Source organism: Pristiophorus japonicus, chromosome 9, assembly GCF_044704955.1.
Source record: "Pristiophorus japonicus isolate sPriJap1 chromosome 9, sPriJap1.hap1, whole genome shotgun sequence".
NCBI lineage: Eukaryota > Metazoa > Chordata > Chondrichthyes > Pristiophoridae > Pristiophorus > Pristiophorus japonicus.
In genome coordinates, this window is record NC_091985.1 from 23,068,859 (window position 1) to 23,095,742 (window position 26,884).

General features: G+C 47.8%; 1 protein-coding gene across 8 annotated transcripts in view; it reads left to right on the top strand.

Annotated features, from left to right (window-relative positions):
* Window positions 1-26,884, top strand: part of fam120b (family with sequence similarity 120 member B) — a 112,002-nt gene that overhangs the window by 8,917 nt on the left and 76,201 nt on the right. For 7 of the 8 annotated variants that reach the window (XM_070889152.1, XM_070889157.1, XM_070889158.1 and 4 more), the window contains exons 2-3: window positions 14,529-15,585; window positions 23,061-23,241. In XM_070889152.1, the coding sequence (XP_070745253.1) occupies window positions 14,572-15,585; window positions 23,061-23,241 (1,195 nt within the window). In that variant the 5' untranslated portion in view covers window positions 14,529-14,571. Of the gene's footprint in view, window positions 1-4,398; window positions 4,500-14,528; window positions 15,586-23,060; window positions 23,242-26,884 lie in introns of those variants that run through there. The other variant, XM_070889153.1, reaches the window with a different exon arrangement.

Sequence of the window (26,884 nt, forward strand, 5' to 3'; positions counted from 1 at the left end):
CTCTGGATTTATTTGGAGGGTGTGACAAAAGTGCAGAGGACACTGGTTTGATGCAAAGAACTTTGTTTTTATTACAGTCAAGGTAATACAGGCTTATTACTCTAGTAAGAAAATACACGGCCAAACTTACAATCACTCTAATAAAGAACAATACAAGGAAAGGTACAAGGTCAAACTTAAAATCACTAATAAAGTACCATACACTACACATTCAAAGGGGAATGCAGTAAAATTATACCTCCCACCTCCCAATACCTAATTCTAGCTAGGATAGGCTCCAGGGCAGCAGGGACTTATGCTTACCAATCCTTTTGATAGTTAATGGTAGATGGTGATGTTCTTCCTTCCTTCAGGACTTCAAGCCTTCGAGGCTGGAGAAGTTAGTTTTACAACTGTCACGTTGGTTTCTCTCCTTGTCTTGATGAGGTAGTAGCGACCACCTCTCTTCCCCCACTAACCTCTGTTGAAAACAGGGGCAGTTATACGATTTCAGTGTTCTAATCTTGCCGCCCAATCTGTTCACAATCCTTTGTATAATTTTGGTGGGTTTGGTTCTTTGTAATATTTTGTCGGACTCGTTAAAGTTGATATGTCTTGGGTGGGTTGATGTTCGAAAACTGTTTCCTGATAGAAATATTAGTTTGGTAATTGCAATGTCCTTTTGTGCTTAGTCTTTCACATACAGGCTGGATTGGGCCTCTTTGTGATGTATATGCTGAAATGGTTTGTCCAGACCCATGTAGATGGGGAGCTATCTCTAGGTGATACTGTCATGGTAATGTCTCTTGTGGAGGAAGATTTCCAAATACTCATTGTTCCAAACATGTTACCTCAGTCCTCACACCCAGACGGTTCCAATAATCAAGTGGGCTTCCTTTGTTCTCTAGGTCCGCCCACAGGTTTGAATTTGTCTTGTAAAAGTTCATAATTCTATTAAAGTTCGTAGTTTCTTCCATAAGCACTTCAGAGATCCAAACTTTTCGGTAGATAGTCCCAAATTAAATTTCCTTTCGAATGAACCCAAACACAGGGGGGGTTTCTGGTGAATTTTGCTCTCTGCAATAGTCTATATTTTTCTGCATCTGCACTCCACTATCAGTGGCAGAGCTTTCAGTATCATACCTGCACTCTGCAACTCACTTCCTAAACCCCTCTGCCTTGCTTCATCTCGCCCGTCTTCAACAGTCTCCTCAAAACCTACCTGTTTAACTAGGCCTTCAGTTAGTTCCTCTACTTTGTTACCTGGAAGTGCTGGTCACTCTTACTGCGAAGAATAACCTGATATCAGTCCTGAATTCTTTCTTTTCCCAACTTTGAACTTGTTTCCCCAGTCCTATTCTAAAAAGGTAGTATTCCAGATCTCCCTTTCTACTGCTCTGACTTATGTTCTGCTCTGTTCGCTGTTTAGAATCATAGAATGGTTACAGCACAGAAGGAGACCATTCGGCAAGAGTAACTCAGCTAGTCCCACTCCCCTGCCTTTTCCCCGGAGCTCTGCAAATTTCTTTCCTTCAGGTACTTATCCAATTCCCTTTGAAAGCCGCAATTGATTCTGTCTCCACCAGACTTTCAGGCAGTGCATTCCAGATCCTAATTACTCGCTGCGTAAAAACGTTTTTCCTCATGTCGCCTTTGGTTCTTCTGCCAATCACCTTAAATCTATGTCCTCTGGTTCTCCACCCTTCCACCAATGGGAACAGTTTCTCTCTATCTCCTCTGTCCAGACCCCTCATGATTTGGAACACCTCTATCAAATCTCCTCTCAATCTTCTCTGCTCTAAGGAGAACAACCCCAGCTTCTCCAGTCTATCCATGTAACTGAAGTCCCTCATCCCTGGAACCATTCTTGTAAATCTTTTCTGCACCCTCTCTAAGGCCTTCACATCCTTCCTAAAGTTCAACATTTTCTTGGCTTTGCTGATTGCTGCTCTACATTGGTTGGGCATGTTGAGTGTTGGGACACTTGTTTTTTTTCCGACTTTATCCGTTGCTATTTTAACACCATTTGTCGGGGCCGAAATTGCTCCTTTTTAAAGCCCAATTAGCGCCTTCGGGTAGGGGGGGGTGCTCATATCTCCGGGGAAATTGCCCCTGTGGTTTGGGGGGAGCGATGTGCCAGTAACGCTGCGCCGCGGGCCAGCATACACCCGGCGATGATGTCATCGACGTGCGCACCAACCCCTTTGCGGCCCGCGGGGGAAATTGCCCTGCGGGCCTCGAGGCTGGCGGAGGCCGATGTCAGTGCCAACTTCGCGGGGTGTGAAGCTGGCGGACATCCGCTGCCGGGACGCCTGTTAAAGGGGAAGCCTTTAGCACCATTTTATTTTGCCCGGAAATCCTATCCCGACGTGGAATTGGGCTGCGCTCCCCTCAAAGGAAGTGGAGCGCTGTCTCCGGTGCTCCCCTGCCTTGGAGGGCACTCCAGCATCGGCAGCACGGCTTTATTTAAAGGGGAGGGTCACTGTGAACTCTTAGGGGCCAGCCACTGGATCACCAGGGACACGATCGACCAGGCTAGCGGCCCGTCACCCAAAACAGTGCTGGGCAGAATGATGATGGCCTGGTCGATGGGAGGGCTGACACAAGAGTCGGCCGACAAAATAAAATGGTGTCCAGGGGCGCTAAAGTCCTTCTCTTTAAGGGCACCTGGCGGCAGATATCCACCAGCTTCACGCCCTGCGGGGCGGTAAGGGGTCAGTGCGCACAGTGATCGCCCCTCCCTATCTCTGTAATCTCCTCCAGGGGCCCCCCCCCCCCCGAGGTGTCTGCGCTCCTCTAATTCTGCCACCTTGAGCATCCCTGATTATAATCGCTCAAACATTGGTAGCGTGCCTTCTGTTACCTGGGTCCCAAGCTCTGGAACTCCCTGCCTAAACCGCTCCGCCTCTCGACCTCTCTTTCCCCCAAGCTTTTGCTCACCTTCACTAATTTCTACTTGTGCGGCTCGGTGTCAAATGTTTTATCTCATACAATAAATATTTTAGCTCTTTACAATATACATTAATGATTTAGATGAAGGAATTGAGTGTAACATCTCCAAGTTTGCAGATTACACTAAACTGGGTGGCGGTGTGAGCTGTGAGGAGGACGCTAAGAGGCTGCAGGGTGACTTGAACAGGTTAGGTGAGTGGGCAAGTGCATGGCAGATGCAGTATAATGTGGATAAATGTGAGGTTATCCACTTTGGGGGCAAAAACACGAAGGCAGAATATTATCTTAATGGCGGCAGATTAGGAAAAGGGGAGGTGCAACGAGACCTGGGTGTCATGGTTCATCAGTCATTGAAAGTGGAAACGCAGGTACAGCAGGTGGTGAAGAAGGCAAATGGTATGTTGGCCTTCATAGATAGGGGATTTGAGTATAGGAGCAGGGAGGTCTTATTGCAGTTGTACAGGGCCTTAATGAGGCCTCACTTGGAATATTGTGTTCAGTTTTGGTCTCCTAATCTGAGGAAGGACGTTCTTGCTATTGAGGGAGTGCAGCGAAGGTTCACCAGACTGGTTCCCGGGATGGCTGGACTGACATATGAGGAGAGACTGGATCAACTGGGCCTTTATACACTGGAGTTTAGAAGGATGAGAGGGGATCTCATAGAAACATGTAAGATTCTGACGGGACTGGACAGATTAGATGCGGGAAGAATGTTCCCGATGTTGGGGAAGTCCAGAACCAGGGGACATAGTCTAAGGATAAGGGGTAGGCCATTTGGGACTGAGATGAGGAGAAACCTCTTCACTCAGAGAGTTGTTAACCTGTGGAATTCCCTGCCGCAGAGAGTTGTTGATGCCAGTTCATTGGATATATTCAAGAGAGAGTTAGATATGGCCCTTACGGCTAAAGGGATCAAGGGGTATGGAGAGAAAGCTGGAAAGGGGTACTGAGGGAATGATCAGCTATGATCTTATTGAATGGTGGTGCAGGCTCGAAGGGCTGAATGGCCTACTCCTGCACCTATTTTCTATGTTTCTATAATATTCCTGTGAAGCGCCTTGGGATGTTGTACTACGGTAAAGGTGCTATATAAAAGTAAATTGTTGCTGTTAGTCTCAGTGCCGTAGATAGGACGAAAGCCAGACTGAAGGGCTTTGAATAGGGAGAAGCGGGCACAGGATCCAGGGCAACAACACACTCCAACATCTTAGCAGTGACAGGGTCGATTGGAGATGGGTCGGCAGTTGCAGAGGATGGAGGTAAGAAGCGGAGGGTGACAGCTATACAAGGGCTGTGAAGGGAAACATGAGTTTTGAAGTTGCACTTGTGTTGGCTCAGTGTTACTGTCCACATGCTGTCTGCAATGTGCGGCTCACTGGTTTACTTTCCCCTTTCCCTGCAGGCATGATCAATGCAACACTATCCCTGACCAGCTTAAAATAACATGGCATACATCTGGTATTATTAAAAAGCACAACGCCGCGATGATTCGAGTTAAAACCGCAACTCTATTGCCTGATAATCTGTTTCAGGCTTTATAACAAAACTTGTGAAAGGAATCCACGGAAGTAAGTGTTACCCGTAGGACTGACCGTGAAATTCTTGTTGACAGCTACTCTGTGGAAACAGTTGGCTACACGAGTCGATATTAAGTCCAATATTAATATATTGCAAGTGGATTTTACAGCGTTGCTCACTGGAGATATCATGGGAATTCTCATTTCCACAAATTCCTGTCATATATTTTTCAGTGGTCTACTTCTGTTAATTCAGTTTTTATTTTACTAAAAAAAGCAGAATTATCCAAATTAACCAATTTTAATATAGCACAGAAGACTTTATTCTCACAATTTCAATTTGAATTAAGAGTAGGCTGTATTTGGATAACCTCACGCCCCTCCCTATCTCTGTAACCCCCTACAACGCTCCGGGAACTCTGCGCCCCTCCAATTCTGGCCTCTTGTGCATTCCCTACTTCACCCCACCATTGGTGGCCGTGCCTTCAGCCGTCTAGATCCCAAGCTCTGGAATTCCCTCCCCAGAACTCTGGCTGATTTTTTTTTCTCTTCCTGTGAGGCCAATTGTAATACCTATACTGTTGCCCTCACCTGCTGAAATCAGTTATCTCAGCATGGATTGCCACATCTTTGTACATTTTTAGTTGGTTTAAAATGAGGACGTCTTTACATGATGTCCTCTCTCTCCCTTGTTTTGAGTGAGCTGCGAAGATGAGCTTCTGAATAGTTATTTGGATGGAGCACAGTTAAATCCTGGATTGAACTTTAGGTTTTCTCAATTGGTTTCAATTCTCTGAAGGAAGCCAAAGTTTGGGTGATCAGAAAGCCCAGAGTATTTGGCTTGGACTGAATGAACATGGGACTACTGAAACCTGAAGTCCAGTGGCCAGTGTGACCTTTTTCCATGTCCGCAGCGGCCATTCTTTGACCTCCCTGAGGGAGTTTAGCAATTGGAACTACATGAGGAGCAGTTTTATACTGTGAGCCCATGCAATGTAGGAACTGGATTATGACTGCCGGAACTCCATTCACTGCAGCCAGGATACAGGAAACTTTCATTCTTTGGTCTTGCTATATTTGAACAGAAATCCTAGAGGTGAAAGATCAGTGTTTAGTCCACTGCACCACCCAATTCCCCCTTCTTACACAGAATTGGGCAAGGGAAAGGAATTCACAATACAGCTCATTCCACTTATCGAGTAAACACGTAATTCACCCAAATAGAAGCAAATTACACCGTATTCCGAAGCATTTTTGTGCTTTGGACTCGTGCCCACTGATATTCCCACTCATGGCACTCTGGTCTATGGGAATGGATTTGAACATGGGTCCCAAAGACAAAAGAGTGTTTTAACCAACTGCACCACCCAGTCCCCTGGGACTCTTGTAAATCCGGAATCCCTCTTTGAGCAAACAATTCACTTCTCAGCATTGTATTTTGTCAACACGGTGATGTGATATTGCAGCAGTGAAAGCTGTGCCTGTGCAAGACAATATTCGAGCTGACCCTGATCCACTGCAGTGTAAATAAGGTTGAAGAATGCAGCCTTGCCACCAATATGTTGATATGTGAGACCCACTCTGAGAGTGAATTCATGATGCGGTCGTTTTCACCTTGTGTCTCCTAAAGTTTCACTCTGATATGATGCATTTTTTTTTCTCAAGCATTTTTGCTGTGTCAGCTTGCTACCGAATACGTTGGTCACTTTTAGCAGGGAGCTGCTTCTGATTTGCATGTAATTTTGGTTCCATTGGGAAAGAACTTCTTCTGTCTTGTCTGAAGAATTGTCACAAGTTTTAAGCAAGCAGGGGATGGAACGGGACACAGCAGCATCCAGGGGTCCCAGTAGAGGAACGAGTTTGGCTCCTTTTATTTTACAAAGTTTTAAAAAGTCATGACTTATCAGTGAGCGGGTTGCATTATTTAATCAACTTCTTAGAATATCCCGGCTAACAATCCCCTCTCAAAAAAAAAGAGAAACCCTATTTAATGATCTTACACAGGTTGAATCTCCCTTATCCGGCATCCTCGGAACCTGGCCTGTTCCGAACGAGGGATTTTGCCAGATGAGAGGAGGTCACATGTTTGGGTGGACTGCGCCTTTAAGTGCTGTTGCTGTGGGGTAAGTGTGTGTGTGCACCGATTGGCTGGACCAACTGTCAGTCAGCCGATCAGTGTGCAGGGGGCGTCGAGGAGCCGGCGGGTCCAGAAGAGTCGGCCCGACCTAGAGGGAGCGCTGTGGGGAGGAGCGGCCGGCCCGAGCGCTGTGGGGAGGAGCGGCCGGCCCGAGGACTGTGGCTGCAGGAGTTCCAGCAGGGCGACAAGGAGGAGACAGCCGATTGAGGAGAAAGATTATATTGGTGAGTTGGATTTTGATGGGTTGGGTTCTGCGCATGCGTCACCCGGCGGCCGGGAATGGTCCTGGACAAGGGATGGTGCTGGATAAGAGACGTTCAACCTGTACAAGGATCATAGCTTTTCATTATTAATCCAAAATTCAATTTGAATAGAGAGGAAAAAATTCAGAAACCCTTTCACTTCTGCTAAAGGGTTTCCACCCAGAAGATTAACCTGTTTTCTTTCTTTTCCGATGCATTGTCTATTCTTCTTCCAGATTTCTAGGCGTTGAATCAGGACACGACGAAGGCACACCCAGTCTAGCCGAGCCAACCCTGCAAGTCCTACTCACTAACATCTGGGGGACTGGTACCCAAATTGGGAAAGCTTCCCCATGGATTAGTCTGACATAGTCATAGTCAGAATCTTACATTTCACTCAACGTCTCAGACTCCTCCATCACTATTCCTGGGGGTTTTCAGGTCTCCGGTTGTCCTGTACTTCATGATTTTTGCAGCGCGACAGCTACAGGAAAAATGCAGGGAACAGTGCCAGCCCTTGTACATGGCCGCCTTCGACCTTACAAAGACCTTTGACACTGTCAACCGCAAGGGTCTATGGAGCGTCCTCCTCCGTTTCGGATGCCCCCAAAAGTTTGTCACCATCCTCCGCCTGCTCCACGACGACATGCAGGCCGTGATTCTTAGCAACGGATCCATCACAGACCCAATCCACGTCCGTACCGGGGTCAAACAGGGCTGCATCATCGCTCCAACCCTCTTCGCAATCTCCCTCGCTGCCATGCTCCACCTCACAGTCAACAAGCTCCCGCTGGAGTGGAACTAAACTACAGAACCAGTGGGAACCTGTTCAACCTTCGCCGTCTCCAGGCCAGGTCCAAGACCACCCCAACCTCTGTCGTCGAGCTACAGTACGCAGACGACGCCTGCGTCCGCGCACATACAAAGGCTGAACTCCAGGACATAAGGAAGTGGTACTCAGTAAGATAATGGGACTAAAGGCAGATAAATCCCCTGGACCCGATGGCTTGCATCCTAGGGTCTTAAGAGAAGTAGCGGCAGGGATTGTGGATGCAATGCTTGTAATTTACCAAAATTCCCTGGATTCTGATTGGAAAACTGCAAATGTAACGCTCCTATTTAAAAAAGGAGGCAGACAAAAAGCAGGAAACTATAGACCAGTTAGCCTAACATCTGAGGTTGGGAAAATGTTGGAGTCCATTATTAAAGAAGCAGTAGCAGGACATTTGGAAAAGCAAAATTCGGTCAGGCAGAGTCAGCATGGATTTATGAAAGAGAAGTCATGTTTGACAAATTTGCTGGAGTTCTTTGAGAATGTAACAAACAGGGTGGATAAAGGGGAACCAGTGGATGTGGTGTATTTGGACTTCCAGCAGGCATTTGATAAGGTGCTACATAAAAGGTTACTGCACAAGATAAAATTTCACGGGGTTGGAGCGAATATATTAGCATGGATAGAGGATTGGCTAACAGAGAATCAGGATAAATGGTTCATTCTGTGGTTGGGAATCAGTAACTAGTGGGGTGCCACAGGAATCAGTGCTGGGACCCCAACTATTTACAATCTATATTAACGACTTGGAAGAAGGGGACTGAGTGTAATGTAGCCAAGTTTGCTGACGATACAAAGATGGGAGGAAAAGCAATGTGTGAGGAGGACACACAAAATCTGCAAAACGACATAGGCTAAGTGAGTGGGCAAAAATTTGGCAGATGAAGTATAATGTTGGGAAATGTGAGGTCATGCACTTTGGCAGAAAAAAAATCAAAGAGCAAGTTATTATTTAAATGGAGAAAGATTGCAAAGTGCTGCAATACAGCAGGACCTGGGGGAGTACTTGTGCATGAAACACAAAAGGATAGTATGCAGGTACAGCAAGTGATCAGGAGGGCCAATGGTATCTTGGCCTTTATTGCAAAGAGGATGGAGTATAAAAGCAGGGAAGTCTTGCTACAGCTATATAAGGTATTGGTGAGGTCACACCTTGAATACTGGGTGCAGCTTTGGTTATGAAAGAATATACTTACTTTGGAGGCAGTTCAGAGAAGGTTTACTAGGTTGATTCCGGAGATGAGAGGGTGACTTATGAGGAAAGGTTGAGTAGGTTGGGCCTCTACTCATTGGAATTCAGAAGAATGAGAGGTGATCTTATCGAAACGTGTAAGATTATGAGGGGGCTTGACAAGGTGGATGCAGAGAGGATGTTTCCACTGATGGGGGACACTAGAACTAGAGGGCATAATCTTAGAATAAGGGGCCGCCCATTTAAAACAGAGGTGAGGAGAAATTTCTTCTCTCAGAGGGTTGTAAATCTGGAATTTGCTGCCTCAGCGAGCTGTGGAAGCTGGGACATTGAATAAATTTAAGACAGAAATAGACAGTTTCTTAAATGATAAGGGGTTATGGGGAGTGGGCGGGGAAGTGGAGCTGAGTCCATGATCAGATCAGTCATGATCTTAGTGAATGGTGGAGCAAGGTCGAGGGGCCGTGTGGTCTACTGTTCCTATTTCTTATGTTCTTATAGTCGACGTATTTACTGAGGCGTACGAAAGCATGGGCCTTACGCTAAACATCCGTAAGACAAAGGTCCTCCACCAGCCTGTCCTCACCGCACAGCACTGCCCCCCAGTCATCAAGATCCATGGCGTGGCCCTGGACACCGTGGACCACTTCCCCTGTCTCGGGAGCCTCCAATCAACAAGAGCAGGCATCGACGACGAGATCCAACACCGCCTCCAGTGCACCAGTGCAGTCTTCGGCTGCCTGAGGAAAAGGGTGTTTGAAGACCAGGCCCTCAAAACTGCCACCAAGCTCATGGTCTACAGGGCTGTAGTAATACCTGCCCTTCTGTATGGCTCAGAGCCATGGACCATGTACAGCAGACACCTCAAGTTGCTGGAGAAATATCACCAACGATGTCTCCGCAAGATCCTGCAAATCCCCTCGGAGGACAGGTGCACCAACATCAGTGTCCTCGTCCAGGCTAACATCCCCAGCAATAAAGCACTGACCACACTCGATCAGCTCCGCTGAGCAGACCACATCGCATGCCAGACATGAGACTCCCAAAGCAAGTGTTCTACTCGGAGCTCCTTCACGGCAAATGAGCCAAAGGTGAACAGCTACAAGGACACCCTCAAAGCCTCCCTGATAAAGTGCGACATCCTCATTGACACCTGGGAGTCCCTGGCCCAAGACCGTCCAAAGTGGAGGAAGTGCATCCAAGAGGGCGCTGAGCACCTCGAGTCTTAACACCGAGAGCATGCAGAAATCAAGCGCAGGCAGCGGAAAGCGCATGCGGCAAACCAGCCTCCTTTTCCCTCAACGACTGTCTGTCCCATCTGTGACAGAGTCTGTGGCTCTCGTATTGGACTGTTCAGCCACCAAAGAATTCACTTCAGGAGTGGAAGCAAGTCTTCCTCGATTCTGAGGGACTGCCTACGATGATGATGGCTACATACATACCGGTACCTTTCTGGATTGTGAAGCATGCAGTACACAGTGGTGATCTTGCTCACATTGGCTGGACTGTTGAGCTGTACATCATCCTGACTGGTCCAAACAGCAGAACCAGATGTTTCAGCGAGTTGACGGACCCTGGCGGTGACCTGGGGGCCTCGTTGTATTGGCACCGCATTGCTGAATGGAGGTTCCCAAGTGATGTCATGTGTCAGGGCAGCCCTGGTCTCCTAAAAGCCAAATATTCAATCTGCAGGACCTGTCAAAGAGGCGGACTGTTGTAGAATAAATGAGCCATGATTGCTCCCTGGTAAATGGGTATTTCATGTGCGGGGTTATATTTCAGTGATTATTAAATTTCCATTTATAGAATGGAAGCCCATCCTGTACATGAACACGTTGTAGTGCTCACAATAATTTCTGGTGGCTATTAGTTCTCTCAACGATGCCCTGCAATTATGGGTACCCTGCCAGACAGAGAGAAGATCTGAGCCCTCTTCAGCTGCTGGGTCCTTTCCTCTTGAAACTGATGACAGTGGTGCTCATGGCAAAGCTGACATCTCGGGCTTGTTTGATGGCGCTGTGTACTGCCAGCTGGCTCGTGCAGCTGATGTCCCTTGCCATGGCCTGGAATGCTTACTTTCATTAGGCCTGCATTCCTTGATCTAAATGAGGTGTTTAAGATGATGGAAGGATTTGAATGGGTTGGTCAGAGGGAAACGCTGGTGGGGGTGTCCAGTTGGGGGGGGGGGGGCATAACCTTAAAACTAGAGCTAGGCCATGCAGAGATAATGTCAGGAAGCACTTCTTCACACAAAGGGTGCTGGAAATCTGGAACGCTTTCTCTTGAGGCTGGGGTGTCAATTGAAAGATTTTTGTTAGATAAGGGTTACGGATCCAAGGTGGGTAGATGTGGTTGAGATACAGATCAGCTATGATATAATTGAAAGCTGGAACAAGCTCGAGGAGCTGAATGGCTGTAGTTACCTTCACAGCAACAGGTAGTGCCGTTGTATTCCTGGGGGTAGTCTGCAGATCAGGCTGCGGCTGGTGTCATAGCCCTGACACAGCCTCTGACTTAGTGAAGGTACCGAAGACAGGTTTCCTCAGAGTTCCCCAGGTACGATTGGCACTGGCACAGTCTTATCTACTCGAAGGCACCGCCGGCAATGTTGGAGCGATTAAAATCACGGATGCGCAACAGGCCACAATTGGAGGAGCACAGAGATCTCGGAGGGTTATGGAACTGGAGGAGGCGACAGAGATAGGGAGGGACGAGGCCGTGTAGGGATTTGATAACAAAAGATGAGGATTTTAAAATCAAGGTCTTGCTCAACCGGGAGTCAATGTCGGTCAGTGGGCACCGGGGTGGTGAGTGAGCGGGACTTGGTGCGAGTTAGGACATGGGCAGCACAGTTTTGGATGAGCTTAAATTTAGTCAAATCAGGGTGGGTCACTCTCTTAACGTTGCACCCTTTTATACAGGCAGCTTGCTTGGTGGCACCACCTCATCTAAAATCAAGGTCTGATTTACACATTTCCCTCTGCCAACAAGGGTTCTGCAGGCTCACGGTAAGGTCCACTTCTTCTGGTCAATACCTGAAATTGGGCGGCATGGGAGCTATGCATCATGTGAGGTCAGAGGCCCAACTTCCTGCCCTGTGTAGGCTGCCAATGAGGTTCTGAGCACTTTTAGCCACCGACTCTTCCAAAGCCTCAAAAAAAGGATTTGCCGTTCCTTGTTTTGCATTGTTCTTATTGCGAAACAGGAGGTGATAGCACACATTGATGCCTTTCTCAGACTTTGATAATTAGTTTGGGGATCAGGTTAGTGACAGTGCAAATGGGAATTCCTGATGAGAGCAATTTTGGTGAACAGCAGGTGGTTTACAGCAAGTGCTTTCATGGAAATTTCTGTACTCTTGAGGATTTGACTGAATGCATGAAACATAATACAATAATTGTCCCTATGCTACTCAAAGTAGATGTCTCCTCCCTCCTCCCCCACTCCTAGTTCATGGCAGTTATATAGAGAGTAACCCCTGACTGTCGAGCAATCAGCAATATTGGTCTGCAGCACACATACTGAAAATTCCCTTGTTACAACCCTGCTGTGTAATATAATACATAAGTCACAGCTTAGAGTGGTGTTGGCAGCACAATTAATGTACGAGACCTTATGCTGGAAGAGTGCCCTAGATCTAACTATATAGTCACGCTCTGGGTACATCACATCAGGAACTGATGTTACAGATACCGAATGTTTAGGAATTCCAGTATTCTGAATCTGCACCTGAAGGTTTATAATAGAGCTGTGAGGTGTGGCTTTTCCGAACTGCAATTGTTGCAAAAGTTAGGCTTTAAAATTACTCCTTGCATAAAAATGTATGGACATGTTCATCTGAAATAAGCAAATGAAATAGTGGCAAGAGGACATATACTGTCACAACACAGTGGCCTAGAAATTGGATGATAATGCAACTTTTATATATGCGTAAAACTGGCACACAAGCATTCAATATGGCGGATGACATGCGCGCGCTCTTGCTGAGGAGGAAGTGTGCCATCTCCCATATTGGTGTAGGCATCAAGAGAGGTGTCCAGGGCTCAGCCTGAAGCAGGCGCTAGGCCCTTTGCATTAACGCCTCTTTCATACCCCCTTAATCACATTGATTTCCCCTAACTGGCTGCGTTCAATAAAGCATTGTCTACATCTTGTTCTGATCTGGAATGCGCTGCCTGAAAGGGTGGTGGAAGCAGATTCATTAGTAACATTCAAATGAAAACTGTATAAATACTTGAAGGGAAAAACTTTACAGACCTATGGGGAAAGAGCAGGGGAGTAGGAGTAATTGAAAAGCTCTACCAAAGAGCCGGCACAGGCATGATGGGCCGAAGAGCGTCCTTGTGTGCTGCATCAGTCTATGATTTTACACGCGGCCTAACCAGTGCTCCTTAAAGGGACTGCTGCAGGTGGCCACATGAAAAAGTAAGTTTTGTAAGATATACTTACCAGATTATGGAGTTGGGAGGAGCAGGAGTGCTCCTCCAGGCCCCACTGCAGCTCGTTAGACCATTGCTTGCGCCCGCTCAGTACTCTCCCGATCGCCAAACTCCCTATCCCGATCGCTGCAACCCCCTCCACCCCCACCCCACCCCACCCCTCCTACCTGGGAGCTGCTGCTGACAAGCTGCCTGGAGGCATCATCATCATAGGCAGTCCTTCAAAATCGAGGAAGACTTGCTTCCACTCTAAAAGTGAGTTCTTAGGTGCTGAACAGTCCAATCCAGGAATTACAGTCTCTGTCACAGGTGGGACAGACAATCGTTGAAGGAAAGGGTGGTGGGGGGGACTGGCTTGCCGCACGCTCCTTCTGCTGCCTGCGCTTGTTTTCTGCATGTAGGCAATTCTCGCAATAGGCAGTTAGGCTCATACAGCAGTGCCGGGTCTCCAGTCGTCTTGGACCCCCGCGCCATGGACCAAGACCTTGCTCAGCTAAGCCCGTGCGGTAGCCGGTGTGCAACGGCCAACCCACGTTAAAAGAACTCGCGCACAGGTATCTTCCACCCTTCAATATGCCTGGAGACACCCAGCAGGTGTCTGCAACTCGCTGGCATGACGGAAATGATGCGCGAGGTTAGATATTGGGTGGGCCTTGGATCCTCCCGCTCCGGCACAGGGAACGATCCCTGGGCCCAGTCCGCACCGGCTTTCACATGAGCCAATTTCTGTGCCGGTACATTTTACCAGGATATAGAGTTATTCTTTGGGTAGTTGCCGTCAGTTGAGTTCAGTGGTTGCACTCTCATCTCTGAGTCAAAAGGTGGGTTGAAACCCCACTGCAGGATTTAAGCACACAATCTAGGCTGACACGTCAGTGCAGTACTGAGCGGGGTGCCGCATTGGCAGAGGTGCTGTATTTCGGATGAGCCGATGAACCGAGACCACTCTCTGCCTAAAAGATCCCGTGGCACGTTTTCAAAGAAGAGTAGGGGAGTTTTCCTCACGTGCGGATTAACACTCATCTCTCAGCTAACACTGGAAAAGCAGGCAATTCGTCTCTGCTATTTGTGGGGTCTTGCTGTGCGCACAGCGGCTACCGCACATTTGCCTGCAAGACAACGGGGACTCGGCTCCGAATGTGATTCATTGGCTGTGAAGCACTTTGGGATGTGAAATTTGCAATATGAATGCAAGTTTTCGACCTATATAATTAATATTTTCCTTCCTTCCTCTCCAGCCTTTCCGATGCTGTTTGTCGGGATTATTAACTGACCTCGGCAATGGGCGTGAAGGGTCTCCAGCGGTTCGTGGATCACGTCTGCCCAGCTACGAGCGTGCAGGTGGATTTGAAGGAGATGGCAGAGCAGCACCGGCGCTCCCACCCCGGACGTTCCCCCGTTGTGGTGGTGGACGCTATGGCCTGTCTGCGACACTGGTACACTCCGGAGGCCTGGGTGCACGGCGGGCAATGGCGCCAATACCTGCAGAGCCTGAAAACCTTTGTGGATGCTTTTGTAGCAGTCGGCATCGGGCTGGTGTTCTTCTTTGATGGGGTAATAGAGCAGAAGAAAAGGGATGAATGGGTCAAGCGGCGGCTGACAAACAACCGAGAGATAGCAAAAATCTTTCAGTATATAAAAGCAAAGGCATGCCAACCAGGAAGAGACATGTTCTTCATTCCGTCCGGGCTGGCCACATTCACTCGCTTTGCCTTGAAGTCCATGGGCTTAGACACCATCTGTTCCCTGCAAGAAGCAGATTATGAAATCGCCAGCTACGCCAGCTTAAACGGCTGTATGGCAATCCTGGGTCAGGACACAGACTACCTCATTTACGACACTGTGCCGTACCTTTCCGTTAGCAAGCTGCGTCTGGACAAACTGGCTACCGTCATGTACTCACGAGAACATCTCTGCCGCTCCCTCAGCCTGCAGATGGCGGACTTGCCGCTTTTGGCCTGCCTTCTCGGCAACGACGTGGTGCCAGGAAACGTGGTGGAAGGACTGAGGCGCCAATGCTTGGCTGGGTACTCACCAAGTGGCCCAAGTGCGAGGCACACGAAGGAGATGGTTGCGGCAGTGGCGCATTACATCTCCGGCGTGGCCCGTTCGCACGACGGACTGAGAGAGGTGGAGAGAAATCTGCAACGCCACTCGATTGGAAGCTTGCTGGAAGTGGGAGTGGAATCCTACATCTTGCCCGGGCAGTACTCACCTTGGCTTCCTCACAACAAAACATCTCCAGTGATGGGCCACCATGAAAATGCCATTTGCTCGGACGAAAAGATTTTGCAGGTGTGTATTTGACTCGCCATCTGTATTTTAGTCAGGTAGTTAACATATGTTAATGGAATGAGTTGAGGCAAACTATTCTGGCAGTATTAGGGTGACAAGAGCATGAAACAGCCCAATGTATTATTAAATACCATCTGTTTTTGTGACATACTTGAGGAACCAAGAAAAGCTAGTGAGCTGAGGAACATATTTAATGAACAGTGCCTTAGTTTCAAAGTGTCAATTAGTACAAGGTCCTTTCACCTCTGGGACCCGGGTTTGAATCCAGCTCAAGGTCAAGGGATGGGCGTCGCCTCTCTCCGTGTTCTAACTGCCCTAACTAAATTAAGTTGGGCAAATGCAACTCTGTTGTTACTGGCTGAGAGTCCACAGTACAAACTGGCCTCATTTTGGCACAATTGACTCAATATCCACCCTCTTTCATTTATATAGCGCCTTTCACGACCTTAGGACATCCCAAACCGCTTTACAGCCAATGAAGTACTTTTGAAGTGTGGTCACTGTTGTAATGTATGAAACGCAGCAGCCAATTTGCGCACAGCAAACTCCCACAAACAGCAATGAGGTAAAGGTCAGATAATCTGTTTTAGTGATGTTGGTTGATGTCCCAGAATACCAGGGACAGCTCCCCTGTTCTTCAGTTAGTGCCATGAGATCTTTTACGTCCACCTGAGAGGGCAGACGAGGCCTTGGTTTAATGGCTCATTCGAAAGACAGTGCAGCACTGGAGGGTTGCACTGCAGCAACTCACCAATATTACTTTGATCGCAGCTCTCAGCTCCATGACTTTTCGCCTTGAGAAGTTCAAGAGCACAATGTTGTGGGAACGCCTTCAACAGCACACAATCCTCAACCTGGACATATATCGCCATCCATCTATTGTCACTGGCTCAAAATTCCGAGTAATTCCCTACTTAACACTACCATGGGAGGATCAGCTAAGGATGGGAAATACATGCAGCCTTGCCCACATCCTGTTAACAGATTTGAAAATTATGGTCAAAATGTCTATTCGATGAGGATGTATCATATGGGAAGTGGAAGTGTTGCATTGGTGCAGAACAGCTTCCTCCACTGGGGTCTGAACATTAACAAACTGGCAGGCAGTGTAGAGACATGGATCTATATATAACTCTGGTGTATGTGAGCTGGGAGGACTTAATGCTGGCACCAAGGATGTCCTATTCCCGCTATGTCATCCTTCACTTTCAGATGGAGAACTTTCAACAGCAATATACGTGTCCTTCAAATTCTGAGATTTTTTTTCTGTCTCTTTCTCTTTCATTTAAAAAAAAATCAAGATCACTTTCCTTTCAGGCACGTTTTTTTTAATGACTTAATGAGAATTTTTATGTGCAAAAAAAGTTAGGGATGTCAGAGACTGAGAATTAGAACACCATCCATTTTGGGCTCCTAATGTTGGCATCAAGCACTCCCAGGTCAGGCAGAGCGAAGACAGTTCCCTCAACAATGTGCCTCAGTACCAGCCTCAGAAGAGTAACCCAACCGTGTGCCATTTTCCAGTTCCTGCCCCTCTCTGAGTGAGATTGCCAAATTAGTGGACCCACTAGGAACTGTTCAAACTCACTTGACAGAAACCCTTACAGCCAGGAGAGTGAGCAGGATTTGAAGCTGGACCTCGGAAAAACCGCTGTCTAATCCCATCCACTGTTAATTACTTCTGTGCATTGGGCATAAAACCTGGAATGAGCTGCCGGTGGAAGAATATTTTCAATGGAGTCAAACAGAGTATGGTGATATAAAAGGAATGGTTCATTCAAATAGGCCACTAGTCACCGATGTCCCTAAGAGGGCAGAAACAGTATTAGTTGGTTGGCAAACATGATTTCGTCAATTGATTATTATGTTTAAGTTGCTCGATTTAGAAGTAAATTGCATTTGTATGTTGGGATCTTGTAATCGTATTCCTCAGTGTTCTACAAATATGTGATAAAGCTGCCTTCATGCTCAGAAATACTGAGCTTTATTGCAGCCCTCCAGTTAGCATTTATTATTGTGTGACCTTAAGTTGTCAGCTTTCGCTCAATTGTAGCACTCTCCCCTCCTGAGTCAGAGGTTCATGGGTTGAAGCCTCACTTTAGAGAATTGTGCGCATAATCTAGGCTGGCGCTTCAGTGCCGAACTGGGGGATAACTCCTGCCAACGACAAAGAAGCTGCGCGTGGCCTTCTGCGCACAAGTTGCTTCCTGTTCTCTATGTCACACAATGTGACCGAATTGAGAAGATTTGCGCACGTGCAAATGATAGTCCAACGTCGGTTGTTCCCTCCGACACCAAAGAAATGCCTTGGATTGCGCCGAGAGCCTCTGTGCGAGGAATCCTCTGCTTTTGCTGTGAAGGGAACACCTCGAACGCCTTAGCCCACCAGGCAACAGCCACCGCTGCAATCAAACGCACAAAGCAACGTGTTCAGTGTCCAAGTGAGGATCGGCCCGCGTGTGGGGAGGAGCGAGGCCCGGGTGTGGGCAGTAAATTCTCATGTATAAGGAACAGGAGAGGGGGAGTAACATCACGAGGAAAGGAGGGGGAATAACATCATGAGGGAAGGAGGGGGAGGGAGAATAACATCACGAGGGAAGGAGAGGGAGGGAGAATAACATCACGAGGGAAGGAGTGGGGAGGGAGAGTAACATCACGAGGGAAGGAGTGGGGAGGGAGAGTAACATCACGAGGGAAGGAGTGGGGAGGGAGTAACATCACGAGGGAAGGAGTGGGGAGGGGAGTAACATCACGAGGGAAGAAGTGGGGTGAGGGAGGGGGAGTAACATCACAGGGAAGGAGTAGGGTGGGGGAGAGGGAGTAACATCACGAGGGAAGGAGGAGGAGAGGAGTAACATCACGAGGGAAGAAGTGGAGTGGGGGAGGGGGAGTAACATCACAGGGAAGGAGTAGGGTGGGGGAGACGAGTAACATCACGAGGGAAGGAGTGGGGGAGGGGAGTAACATCACGAGGGAAGGAGGGGAGTAACATTACGAGGAAATCAACCAACATCACCGTAAACAGATTATCTGGTCATGTATTGTGGGATCTTGCTGTGCTATGTTTCCCTATGTCACAACAGTGACTACACTTCAAGAGTACGTAATTGGCTGTAAAGGGCTTTGGGATGCCCTGAGGTCGTGAAAGGTGCTATATAAATGCAGATTCTTTCCTTTCCTTTATGCCTCACCTTAACTGCAGAGAAAGAGAAAGGGGGATGATGAGCATAAGCAGGTAGGGTTGATTTATAAAAAGGAACAGGCTTATTTGGACCATTGGGCTCGAAATTTGGTTGGCTATCGCCTCCAGTTAGCGCCTCGGAGAGACGGTAAAGTGTCGCTCGTGGCTTAACGCCTGGCTGCAGATATTTTAGCCTCGCCCGGAAACTTTGGTTGACTTTTACCGGCGGTGTTAACAATTATCGCCTCGCCGTTTAACCACAGCCAGATCATGGCGTCAGTACGCGTGCAACGACCAGCTAACGCCCCGGATGCGAACTTCACTTTGTGCGCCTCACTTAACCGCCAGCCGCTGGACACCAGGCGGTCTCAACATCTTTGGGCGCTACCGGGAGGGTAATTAAAGGGATGAACTACCGAGTTACTCAGAGGACACAGTGAGTGTTGCGTTTCCACATAGCACAGTGCGTATATTGGGATTGCTGAGGCAGTCTTCAAAGTTACAGTTTGGTTGCGATTTGAGGTGTGCTTTTACATGGGTGCAGTGGTAACACGCCACCCTCGCCTTGTCCAAGCAGTTGATAAGCGGGAGATTGGGAATGTGGAGCCACAAATGAGGAGACCCCATAGATGTCGGGGCAGGAGTCCTTACCCCCCAGGGGTTTATCGGGAGCAATTATCATACCTCGACGTATCTGAGGAGCAGTGTCTGACCACTTTCCCTGATCAAGTCTCGCGCTTCATTGTGGTCTGCTGCATGCTGCACAACCTGGCCATCGTGAGGGCCCAGGCATTGCCACTGGGGATTGCAGCTCTGCCTCAAGAGGAGGAATAGGCAGAAGAGCATGACGATGCACAGTATGGCGAGGTAGACGAGGAGGAGGATCAGCACCATGGAGGAGGCACCTGCCGCTGCAAGGGCCACACGTCAGCACCTCATCCTACCTTGATTCCGATGAATCAACAACCAGATGATTACTGGGCCTCATAGTCACATCGCTATGTGCTAGGCTGATGACGCAGCTCCGTGATATTCTCAATTCATATACATCATGCCAATGCAAACGGTCAAATCAATATTTTATTATCTCTAACAAGAGTGTGCCCTCAAGCAGCACACCAACAATCCTTCACCAGCAACTAAAAAAAGAATGTAACAAATGCCCCTTGAAACAGCATAACACGCAAGCAACTTCATGATTTATATATACAAACGCCCCTCCCATCTGAAATGAAAGACCAGCTCCCATGAACCATATTATGCCAAGACCCTTCCACAAACAACAGGCCTCAAACATCAGCAACAAAATATGTACAATTATATTTACAAGATGTGGAAATCTGGCCATGGTGGGCAAAGTTATTATTGTGACTTACTCTCTCATTTCCCACCCCTCCCACGCCTAGTGCTCAACCTTAATGTGTCCCCAGTGCCTGCAGCAAGGCTGCTTGAAGGCTGCTGTGTCTGAGAGGCAGAGACTGCAGATGGTCTCGCAGGATGCCCTGGACCAGCTCTGGGCCTAGGAGGACCCAGCTGCGGACTGCACCACCTCAGCATGGGTGGCAGCAGTCTGGGACGGGTGGGGTGCAGAGACAGAGTGGCAGTTGTGGGAGCCGGAATGTTGTCATCGTGAGAGAGGGCAGCACCTTCCATTTCCATCGACACACTGCCACTCCCCCGGGGCAGAGCTTCAACATCTGGACCAATCGGCTGGAACATAGATTTCTGGCCTACTTCTGGCCTAGTTCCCTGTTGGACTGTGGGGACTCCAGAGAGGATGAGACCAGACTAAGAGTTGATGCCACCAACTAGTGACTGCGTCACATCACGAAGGCCTTGCGTAGCTTTGGCCTGTGCTGTGATAGCTGCTGCCACATCAGCCATGGCATGCGCCATTACCTCTGGGTCCCCACGGTCAATTGTTGACTCCAACATGCTTTGGTACTTGCCAAGGATGTGTTCAATGGAATGCTCAGAGGCACGGGCAGTGCTTGAGGTGGCCTTCCCCACCTCACAGCAAATGCATCCACGCTCTGCGGGACCCTTGCCAACGCACCCATAAATCTCTCCCCAGATCCTCCAAATCCAGGTCCACATCTGAGTCAGGTTAGCAGGTCTCGGGCGCCTACTCATCCTTGGGGGAGATAGCCCCCGAGCGTCCCCTCACGCTGGACGTTGCTGCAGGCCACTGGGTCCAGGAGCCCCAGGCTCGGGAAACCCCAGGGAGATCAGCTCGTCCATTGAGGTGGTATCCCCACTGTCTGGAGCAGATGGATCCTGCCGGAGTGACGCAGAACTGTCGTCCCCTTCCTCCTCGTCTCCCCCGTTGTTGGAGGTGGACGCTTCATGGACAGGCTGTTGCGCTTCTGGCTCATTATCTGTAAGCACAAAGCGACAGAAGTGTGGTTAGCAGCAGGGGAGGGGGCAGGAAGGGAAGAAGGAGGTGACACAGGACATTTATATGTAAAGTGGCCAAGGCACATGGTTTCAGGATGAAATGGTCTCAGTTAAGAGGGAAAGGGGATGAACAACATACTGTCATTGTCCCCAGATGCTCGGCTTCCCCGACCCCAACCACACCCACTTTTGCGCTTGTGATGGCGGCCACTTGCTCTTCCACCTCCGTGAGGGTGGCAGTTCAGGCTCCCCATCTCCGGTCTGCAGCTGCTGGCGCCTGTTGTGAGCGAGTGTCGCCTGCAATAACAAGCAGAAGGTGTGAGTAAGTGTGCAGCTAATCGTCTGCCAAATGTGCCTTGCAGAGTTGAATAGCTGCTACTGTATGGAAGTGTGCAGGTGTCCATTTGATGCTCAGTAGCTGCACAGAGTGGCTGTGAACGGTGGGATTTGGTGGCTACCAGCTAAGATTAAGGATAAGGCTAACGTTTTTACAACGCATAGAAAGGGTGAATAAGTACGAAGAGGAGGGGTGTGGGGCTGAGTAGGGACTAAGAAGGAGAGCTACACATAGAGGCCCAGGGTATGGTTGCTGAACTGAGGCGGAACTTTGCAGCTCTCTTCAACAACGAAGCCCATGGCCTGGTACACATAGTGTAGGAGCAGGTACTGCACAGACTGTACATTGTGAGAGACAGTGAGGTTCACATTATGACCTCGTAAGGTTAATGGAAAGGGAACTCACCCTGACGACCCGAGTGAGGTTGTTCAACTTGCGGCATTGTGTTGCAGTTCTGGGCACCATGCTTCTCGCAGGCACGTGCTGTGCCACCTCTCTCCACAAATGCCGAAAAATTCTTGGCGGTGTCCTCCGGCCTCTCTCAGGCTGCAGGACATCCGTTCGCCTCTCGGCAGCCTCCATCAAAGCCTCCAGGGCCGCGGTGGAAATCCGGTGGGCACACTGGCCACCAGCTGTCTCAGCCATGTTGCTGCTCTGAGCAGACTGAGATGGTGAAACTGCGCCTGCACAGAGTCATCTTACATCCCCTTTAACAACAGGCTGTCTACCGACCATCGCCTCATCCACATTCGCTCTGGCAATTTATCGCTACGATTTTCGCCTTCCCCGCCCTAAGAGAATTGTGCAACGACTGATTTACCAATCCATTTCTCTTTTGGGGCGCTGAAACCTAATTTCGCGGTATACGCTGTTAAATTTCACAAGGCGCTACAGTTACCGACCAGCTGGGTCTCAAAATGGGCAAACCAAAGTTCTAGCCCTATAGTCTTTTCCTCTTCCGAAGTCATCAGCTTGTCCAGTGAAATCATAAATACATTTAAAAAGCTTTCTCCAGAAACATTAGCCACGGGAACTCTTTATGAATATATTTGCAATGTCATTAAACAGAGTAACCCAAAGATTTCTTCCCTCATAACTCTTATGTTCTTACTTTAAAACAAACTCACCTTTTCTGGATTGTAGACGGGAACAATTTATAAACCACCGCACTTATTATTCAATGCCTGAAGGCTATCCGCGAGTCTACCTCCCAAATCCGACACCTTCACCATCTAGAAGGACAAGGGTAGCAGGTGCATGGGAACATTATCACCTCCAAGGCACGCACCATCCTGACTTGGACATTTATCAGCTGTTCCTTCATCGTCGCTGGGTCAAAATCCTGGAACTCCCTCCCTAACAGCACTGTAGGAGTACCTTCACGGCACGGACTGCAGTGGTTCAAGATGGCAGCTCACCACCACCTTCTCAGGGCAACTAGGGATGGGCAATAAATGCCGGCCTTGCCAGCAACACCCACATCCCAATAATTAATTTTATTTAAAAAATAGTATTCCCGTTAAATCTATATTCTGATTTTTTTTTTTACAATTTAAAAAGGTTGCAAGGGAACAGCACATCAAAGCAGAAAGCTATGCAGTTTACAACGTCCTGAATGCTGGGGAGCTGTCGTGCAGCAACACTCTGGAAGATGAGTTGGACACTGAACTTCCTGGACAAGCTATCGTTTATCGACCTGCTCGACAGTCCATATACGGGATTCTTCTAGCAGCTGAATCAAGTAGGGATTCCTGCAGATGCTTAGCTCGTTCTAACGGCAGATGACACTGTTTCATGTATAAGCTTTTGATCATTGGCATACTTGTATTTATTCCTGTTGAAATCGAGTGCTGATAGAAGCCTCAGTGAACTTGGAGTTACTAAACCTGACAATGCGAGGATGTTGAATTATCATACACACTCGCATCAACCTGAACCCTTAGGTTAATGACTGTGGGATGAATCTTCCATGTGCAGCTCTTAGGGGAATTTGGTCATTAAATGGGGTCAGTTTTATCATTTGAGACATCAGGAGAGCTGAGATTAGTTTGCTTTTCTCACACAATCCCACCATGCCAGTTCCCCTGATGCCATAAGCATTTGCTCTTTCAAACAGACCGCTAAAAAAAACATGGAAATAAATGCTCAGAATCTAAATAACCCCGCTGTACATAGCGGTTTAAAGCAGAGAGTTATGCTTATTGGATTGCTCCATCTTTTTTGATTTCTTACCTTGCCCAGCCAGTACAAATTGGCAGGTTTGGGTATGGAAGCCAGGTCTTTGCGCACTGCTCTTCTACAAAATCACGTACAAAATGTTGTAAGAGTGCATCTGAATAGTGGAAGGGCTGTGGTGTGTTGTATTTTTCTCATTTTGTTTTTCCATATTTCCCCCTTCCTCTACACCCTCTGGTTCTTTGCCCAAATGGCCATTCTTAGATTCATAGAACCATAGAACCATGCATAGATATGTGAAGAGAAAAAGATTAGTGAAGACAAACGTAGGTCCCTTGCAGTTAGATTCAGGTGATTTTATAATGGAGAACAAAGAAATGGCAGACCAGTTGAACAAATATTTTGGTTCTGTCTTCACGAAGGAAGACACAAACAGAAACATAGAAAATAAGTGCAGGAGTAGGCCATTCGGCCCTCGAGCCTGCACCACCATTCAATAAGATCATGGCTGATCATTCCCTCAGTACCCCTTTCATGTTTGCTCTCCACACCCCTTGATCCCTTTAGCGGTAAGGGCCATATCTAACTCCCTCTTGAATATATCCAATGAACTGGCATCAACAACTCTCTGCAGCAGGGAATTCCACAAGTTAACAACTCTCTGAGTGAAGAAGTTTCTCCTTATCTCAGTCCTAAATGGCTTACGCCTTATCCTAAGACTGTGTCTTCTGGTTCTGGACTTCCCCATCATCGGGAACATTCTTCCCGCATCTAACCTGTCCAGTCCCGTCAGAATCTTATACGTTTCTATGAGATCCCCTCTCAGCCTTCTAAACTCCAGTGTATAAAGGCCCAGTTGATCCAGACTCTCCTCATATGTCAGACCAGCCATCCCGGGAATCAGTCTGGTGAACCTTCGCTGCACTCCCTCTATAGCAAGAATGTCCTTCCTCAGATTAGGAGACCAAAACTGAACACAATATTCCAGGTGAGGCCTCACCAAGGCCCTGTACTATTGCAGTAAGACCTCCCTGCTCCTATACTCAAATCCCCTAGCAATGAAGGCCAACATACCATTTGCCGCCTTCACCGTCTGCTGTACCTGCATGCCAACTTTCAATGACTGAGGAACCATGAGACCCAGGTCTCGTTGCACCTCTCCCTTTCCAATCTGCCGCCATTCAGATAATATTCTGCTTTCGTGTTTTTGCCATCAAAGTGGATAACCTCACATTTATCCACATTATCCTGCATCTGCCATGCATTTGCCCACTCATGTAACCTGTCCAATTCACCCTGCAGCCTTTTAGGGTCCTCCTCACAGCTCACACCACCACCCAGTTTAGTGTCATCTGCGAACTTGGAGACATTACACTCAATTCCTTCATCTGAATTATTAATGTATATTGTAAAGAGCTGGGGTCCCAGCACTGAGCCCTGCGGCATCCCACTAGTCACTGCCTGCCATTCTGAAAAGGACCCGTTTATCCCGACTCTCTGCTTCCTGTCTGCCAACCAGTTCTCTATCCATGTCAGTACATTACCCCCAATACCATGTGCTTTGATTTTGCACACCAATCTCTTGTGTGGGACCTTGTCAAAAGCCTTTTGAAAGTCCAAATACACCACATCCACTGGTTCTCCCTTGTCCACTCCACTAGTTACATCCTCAAAAAATTCCAGATTTGTCAAGCATGATTTCCCTTTCATAAACCCATGCTGACTTGGACCAATCCTGTCACTGCTTTCCAAATGCGCTGCTATTTCATCCTTAATAATTGATTCCAACATTTTCCCCACGACTGATGTCAGCCAACCGGTCTATAATTACCCGTTTTCTCTCTCCCTCCTTTTTTAAACAGTGGTGTTACATTAGCTACCCTCCAGTCCATAGGAACTCTGGGATGCACACGATCAGGCCCCGGGGATTTATCGGCCTTCAATCCCATCAATTTCCCTAACACAATTTCCCGCTTTATAAGGATATCCTTCAGTTCCTCCTTCTCACTCGACCCATGGTCCCCTAGTATTTCTGGAAGGTTATTTGTGTCTTCCTTCGTGAAGACAAAACCAAAGTATTTGTTTAACTGGTCCACCATTTCTTTGTTCCCCATTATAAATTCACCTGAATCTGACTGCAAGGGACCTATGTTTGTTTTCACTAATCTTTTTCTGTTCACATATCTATAGAAGCTTTTTCAATCAGTTTTTATGTTCCCAGCAAGCTTCCTCTCATACCCTAATTTTCCCCCTCCTAATTAAACCCTTTGTTCACCTCTGCTGTATTACAAAATTCTCCCAGTCCTCAGGTTTGCGGCTTTTTCTGGCCAATTTATATGCCTCTTCCTTGGATTTAACACTTTCCTTAATTTCCCTTGTTAGCCACGGTTGAGCCACCTTCCCCATTTTATTTTTACTCCAGACAGGGATGTACAATTGCTGAAGTTCATCCATGTGATCTTTAAATGTTTGTCATTGCCTTATCCACCATCAACCCTTTAAGTATCACTCGGCAGTCTATTCTAGCCAATTCACGTCTCATACCATCAAAGTTACCTTTCCTAGTCTCTGAATTAACTATGTCACTCTCCATCTTAATAAAGAATTCTACCATATTATGGTCACTCTTCCCCAAGGGGCCTCGCACAAGATTGCTAATTAGTCCTTTCTCATTACACATCACCCAGTCTAGGATGGCCAGCCCTCTGGTTGGTTGCTTGACATATTGATCTAGAAAACCATCCCTAATACACTCCAGGAAATCCTCCTCCACCGCATTGCTACCAGTTTGGTTAGCCCAATCAATATGTAGATTAAAGTCGCCCATGATAACTGCTGTACCTTTATTGCACGCATCTCTAATTTCTTGTTTGATGTTGTTCCCAACCTCACTACTACTGTTTGGTGGTCTGTACACAACTGCCATTAGCGTTTTCTGCCCTTTGGTATTCCGTAGCTCCATCCATACCGATTCCACATCATCCAAGCTAATGTCCTTCCTTACTATTGCATTAATTTCCTCTTTAACCAGCAACGCCATCCCACCTCCTTTTCCTTTCTGTCTATCCTTCCTAAATGTTCAGAAGTACTAGAGGACCGAGGGTCGAGTGAGAAGGAGGAACTGAAGGATATCCTTATTAGGTGGGAAATTGTGTTAGGGAAACTGATGGGATTGAAAGCCGATAAATCCCCGGGGCCTGATGGTGTGC